This window comes from Portunus trituberculatus, chromosome 15 (assembly GCF_017591435.1).
Source record: "Portunus trituberculatus isolate SZX2019 chromosome 15, ASM1759143v1, whole genome shotgun sequence".
Lineage (NCBI taxonomy): Eukaryota > Metazoa > Arthropoda > Malacostraca > Decapoda > Portunidae > Portunus > Portunus trituberculatus.
The window spans coordinates 13,849,905-13,856,128 of NC_059269.1; the positions used below are offsets into that span (position 1 = coordinate 13,849,905).

The 6,224-nt window shown below is 48.7% G+C and overlaps 2 protein-coding genes across 3 annotated transcripts in view; one reads left to right on the forward strand and one right to left on the reverse strand.

Annotated features, from left to right (window-relative positions):
* LOC123504067 overlaps positions 1-6,224 on the reverse strand; it is a 43,704-nt gene that overhangs the window by 31,515 nt on the left and 5,965 nt on the right. The gene's annotated exons all lie outside the window — the stretch shown is intronic.
* Positions 1-6,224, forward strand: part of LOC123503973 — an 82,982-nt gene that overhangs the window by 24,534 nt on the left and 52,224 nt on the right. For both annotated transcript variants that reach the window (XM_045254144.1, XM_045254143.1), the window contains exon 2: positions 2,021-3,273. In XM_045254144.1, coding sequence (XP_045110079.1) covers positions 2,332-3,273 — 942 coding nt within the window. In that variant the 5' untranslated portion in view covers positions 2,021-2,331. The remainder of the gene's footprint in view (positions 1-2,020; positions 3,274-6,224) is intronic.

The following is a 6,224-nucleotide window of genomic DNA, read 5'->3' on the forward strand; positions in this document are numbered from 1 at the left end:
GAGCATATTGAAAAGGACATGTATGACTCTTCACGCGGATAGGGAGAGAAAAGTGTTATGTTAGGCATTAGAGACATGGTGACGGTGAGTGTGGAAAGTTATAGAAGTGGTGGTGGTGGTGATGGTGGCGTGTTTTGCCGAGCGGACCCTATGCACAAATATTTAGCTTTCTCTGTTGGCTAAATGGGTGCTAGGTGGGTCAGATGGAGGGGAGAAGGGAGGGAGACAGGAAGAGAGGTGAGAGAGAAGTGGGGATGTGAGTGACGGAGAAGAGGAGGAGGAGGAGGAGGAGGAGGAGGAGGAGGAGGAGGAGGAGGAGGAGGAGGAGGAGGAGAAGAAGAAGAAGGAGGATGGTAATGTCAACTCTTTGTTCCTCCTCGCACACATCCTGCCTGTCCATGAATCGTCCAGTCAACCTCTTGGGAAAATTCTCTCTCTCTCTCTCTCTCTCTCTCTCTCTCTCTCTCTCTCTCTCTTAATTAAGTTGCAGGAACGTTGGTACAGAACCAGGATGCATCATTCAAATAGTTTTGTACTAACGACGTTGTAGAATCACAGAAGGTAATGGTCTTATCACATTCAGCACCTCTTAAGGCCAACGCCCGTCCAGTGCAGGTATCCAATTAATAAAGATATACCTCACGGATGGATGCCCCCTAGAGAGGCCCCTGATTAGTATTATTGCTCAAAATTCAATTATAATACATGCATATGATATTCGCTCATGTGCTTCTCAGTGTATTTATTTCTAGTGTGTTTTTCCTTGTGCTACTGATGTATTAATGGCGCACCTGACGGCATCTATCGGGGTACTCTTCAGTCTCCGCCACACACTGTAGCTTTGGTGGCTGGACAGCGTGCGTGTTGTTTTAGTCCTGCTGTGCCGTGGGCGGGTCCGATTGTGTCGATTGTCGGTTCCAGAGACTAAGAATCTCGTTTTTCCTTTGTTCTTTTCTTCCGTGTTTTTCTCCCTGTCATTGGTTTTCATTCGTTTTTCATTTCTCTTCACTTCTTCCTGTCGCTATATTTTGAAAGTCGTATTTCTTTGGTTACATATATCAGTGACGTTTTAATTAAGCATCACATATGGATGAAGTGCAACATAATCATCAGTTCTTTTCACTGACAGCCGTTTTTGATAATTTAGCACGTAAAGGTAACGAAGGGCAAATAAAATGACAGCCACACATAGATCAACGTCTCTGTCTTTGTAAATTTTCATGCGCTGGGCGAAGACATTCTAAGCATCGCCGCTAACATCATGTGGGCGGCGGTGAGGGAGGGCAGAATGTACGACCTGCGGGAGTAATGGATAGATGTGTCTGCGAGGAACAGGTTCTCGTTGTGGCATATTATTAGCCAACACGTCACTCGCTAGATTTTACAGTCCGCATGAAGACATCCGCCTTTACATAAACTTATAGTATAATTCCCTCTGCGTGTTTACCAAGGCGTTGATGGGAAGGGGAGGGCGGCGAGGCGAAGTCGGTACTGTATACATCTGCGTCATACTCTCTCTCTCTCTTTCCTGTGTCAACACTGGGCGGCAAGTGGAGCACGCGGCGCGGGTTTGCACGCCTTCACGCACAACTTCTGATGCAACACCTGGGGAGGAGCATCACTATGGCGGCACCATGCGGAAGACTGCACGGCGCAGGGCAGGAAGGGGGAATGACGGGCTCCATGTGAATGTCGCGATGCTTCCTGTGTCGCCACAGGTTTCGTTGCTCAATTGTTCCATTATTATATCTTGCAACACTCCTCGCCTCGTGTCCCTCTTCTCGGGGGCGGGGAGAGAGGGTTGTCACTTTTTCACCCCGTCGTAATTATATCTTAGCTCTTTCTTCGATTATCTAATCTCATTATGAAGTTTATGTAAGCTTCTACGACTAATAAAGGCGTGTGTGTGTGTGTGTGTGTGTGTGTGTGTGTGTGTGTGTGTGTGTGTGTGTGTGTGTGTGTGTGTGTGTGTGTGTGTATGCGCGCGCATATTATACTCATATATGGCTCTTTGTTTCAGAACGAAGTGTGGTGCGGTGCCCTTGAAGCTGTCTGGATTGGCGTGCACACTAATACACTCATCCGCTCGGAAGCGTCCCTTTACTGCTGCTCTGGAGGTTCCTGGACACCAGTGCTCTGTGATGTGGACGGTGAGAGGTCCCTGGGGAGGAACTGTTTCATGGCAGTAACCATGGCCTGCTGTAGACCACAGTAGTTACGGGTTAACATGGAAGACAGAAAAAAATGGTGGTCTCGGTGAGCGGGGTGGACCCGACCGAGCGGCAGGGCGGGGCCACAGCTGACCCGCGTTGACCCACCCTTATCCTCAACATGCGAGCCCTCACCTATAGCTGGATAGGGCTGTCGGCGGCAGCGCCCCTCATCTTCCTCATCTGCGCCTGGGTGCTTGGGGTCTTCCATTCCTACCGTCGCCAATGGCGTTCCGTCGATCTCTTTCTCCTGGCAGTGTTTGTCCAAGAGCTTCTGATGGCGGTGCAGGTTTTTGCTTTCGCTCTCCTTAGCCTCATGAGACCAGAATCCGCCGCTGCGTGTGGAGCCTTCGTCTGGAGCCTTAGCGCCACGCGGACTCTGCAGGCAGCAACGGTGGCGTCGCTCTTGATCGATCGTGCCCTAACCAGTCAATGGCCCTACAAATACCGCTTCAGTGTGCGGCGACATCAGATACGCTACCACTTGGCGGTCCTAGCAACCATCGCCGCCCTAGTGGGTGTGGCGTCCATACTTGCCCGTCCAGCTGACACTCCAGACACGTTTGAACACTGCAGTTTCATGCCCCATGAGCTCCACATTCGCTTGTCCCTGTTTGTATTGAGTGTGTATGGACTGCTGGTGGTGGCCGGGGCACTGAGCATAGGCGTGGTGCAGGCAGGGCGTGGATGCACCGAGCTCTCCCTGTCTCACTCTGACATGGCTCCCATCACTGCCACCAACTCCTCCACCAGCTCAAGCGGAGGCAGGCAAAACTCAGCCCTTCACGCCGCGGCGTCCTCAGCCTCCACAACCTCCTCCAATGCGTCATCGGGACAGCTGGGAGGGGTGCATGGGGCCATAAAGACCGCTTCTTCAACTTCGGATTTGGTGCCTCCTCCTCCACCTCACAGGCCGCCACCCGCGCTCCCCAGCAGGCTGCAGAAAAATGTAGGCGTCAACAGGACCGGGGTCGTCCCTCGCACACCCGCCTCCGACTTTCGCTGGGGCACGACCCTGGCTGTGGCAGCGCTGTGCTTCCTTGTTAATCACCTGCCATACATGGTGAGTACTGAGACTGAGATTCGTTTTTGATTCAACTCACAGACATTAATGAAGCTGCTACACACATCTCTTTCAAAATAATGTACTATGCAAAGCCAGCCATAAGTGACTTCAAGGACGTACTTCGATCAATGGTGTTTTCATTTTTATGTTATTTATTTGAAAGTTGTCTGACCAATTCATGATGGACTTGATGTGAAGTGTGTACAGAACTGTGTGTATTGTGTGGTAAATGGAGCATTGTGGAGGCCACATGGTGATGGCTAAAAAAAGTGCCATGGGTTTTGCTGGTGTGGGTGGAGTGACCACCCCACACACGCCCCGCCTCATAGCCGTCGCGCAGCCTTGGATAACAGTACTGTGGTGTTGTTCTACATCCACAATGAGTCAATACAAAAAATATCTTATATATTTATTGCACAGTAGCAGAATGGTCAATCACGGATTACCTTTCTGATATTACTCGGTGAAATTATAAACACTTGGCCCTTTTACATCTTGACCATGCTTTTCGTTAGCTCGACTCTCGTCTGAAAGAGCCATCGAAACCCACTGATGCCTCATGGACACAGATGCAGGGCTCGTCAGCTGTCCTCCCGTCCCATCAGGCTTCAGAGGCCGTGGATCACACTCCTCTCTTCCTTATTGCTGCGTACCGTTTCTTGCAAAGCCACACTACTTTCTCTCACTTTCCATTCAACACACAGATCTTTATGAAGGTAAGAAGAAAGCAAAAAATAAGGTAATATCAAAGCCATATTTTTCAGTTAGCCAAGGTGAGGAAAAGCTTGAAGGTTGATAAGCATTAATTAGTTAATGAAGTAAAAGTTGATGTAAAGTGTGGGAAGTGGATAATATTACAATAATTCTGCGAGCCTTCATTAGTCCTGTGAAGTTATCTTACCTCTCATTAAGATAAGAAGTTCAGTGTGTTCCTGCATGGATCTTAGATTGTTTTCTCCACTTTTGTACCAAGGAAAATAGTCATTGGTGCTACACAATGGTCTGGTCCTGACACGCCTCAATGACTTGATGACGCACCGCCATATAAAGAAGGAAGTGTCTCTCACAATCGCAGTGCTGCATTCTTACACTGTACTACCTCGTCTGCCGCTGTCAATTTTTTCAGCGTCTTACAGGGCCGCGGCGCGTTGCCATGGAGTCGCCTCCAGAATGTCAAAGGTGAGCTCAAGGCGCCGCTACCCAAGCGAGTACTGCAGGGCCGCATCACCTACACTTTGCCCTTTGCTTCCGACGCTGTCTGCGTTTCTTCCTGCGGTAAAGGATGACGCGTCATCTACTCGTACGACGACTTACGTATGGAGAGACGAGATGAATTATGAAGATGTTCTTTCTTAGAAGCTCCGCCGCGAAGGACGCATCTTGGAGAATAAAGGAGGCAGTGTGACGAGACGTTTAATCCTATTGAAAAAACGCGGTGCACTGCAGAAAGCCTGTTACCTGCCATGCTGACAGAACTGTGGTGAGGCAGTCATCGATGATGCAGACAATTAGTCACCAAGGCGTCCGCATTGCCACTGAAGAGTAAAACAAAAATCAAAATGATCAGTGAGAATGTCGTGCGGCACTACCACCTATGCGATGAGTCCCTACTGTATACATTACATGAATGACTTTCTGACTGAAGAGACCTCAAAATGAAGAGATATCTAGCTCCATGTCACTTTCTAGGTGACCTGCGGGAAACAAATGTTAGGTAACTGGAGTAGGTGGACAAGCACCACCTCGATGCTTAGAACTGGATTACTTTTATGATGTTGTATAACTGACCTTTGTCTTATCAGGCATGTATAACTTAGACAAGCAATCCATAGTTTATTATGACATTTCAAGAGTTGCTACACACTTGGATATCTAATCTGTCTCCATAATTGGCAATCTTACCTAACACCGTTCATTAGAAAAGTAGTTCACTGCATACTTGCTGTATGACAAAGAACTCGCTGTAAACACCACGAGTTAACTTACCACAAAGGATTTTAATAAGCCAACTTTTCTTTGAACACAGGCATTCTCTCTCTCTCTCTCTCTCTCTCTCTCTCTCTCTCTCTCTCTCTCTCTCTCTCTCTCTCTCTCTCTCTCTCTCTCTCTCTCTCTCTCTCTCTCCTCTCTCTCTCTCTCTCTCTCTCTCTCTCTCTCTCTCTCTCTCTCTCTCTCTCTCTCTCTCTCTCTCTCTCTCTCTCTCTCTCTCTCTCTCTCTCTCTCTCTCTCTCTCTCTCTCTCTCTCTCTCTCTCTCTCTCTCTCTCTCTCTCTCTCTCTCTCTCTAGTTATCACTACAACAATGCTTTAAAATCGCTAACAAGGTTTGGCAATGGCTCATAGTTGGTAATAAGCCTGACGTCACACAATAACCCTTCAGCTGGGCAACATCCCACAATACTCGCAGTAAGCCTGACAGCGCGTCAAGGTCCACTGTAAGCCTGACGATGCCTAAAGGTTATTCATAAGGGATGATGATGAATAGGAGGACTGGGTGTGAAGGGGAAGGGGGCTTAGGACTGTGGCCTGCCTCGCCTCCTCATCATACTCACACCACGGGGTCGCCAGACTAACATCATCACACTATCACACCACCCCACCGCCACACCGTCACCACCACACCACAATCACGCTCACTGAATGCTAAGGAATGAATGAAAGATGAGAGTGTAACCGTAGAACGTCCATTCGGCTTCACACTGAGTACTTGGCAGCGAGGCCTGGTCATGGTTAGGGACATGTAACACCAGATTGAGGGTTCGTGGGCAGGGTAGGGCAGGGCAGGGCATGGGCGTGCTCCTCTCCTCCTCCTCCTGGCCTTGAGGTTTCCTGGAAGTTACATTTACTTCATCCAAGGTCATGTGTCGTGTATTCTGTTTTCTTGGACGGTCCACAAAATATGAAGTAAATGCATTATCTAAATATATCTCGTAAGGAGTCACAGGAACCA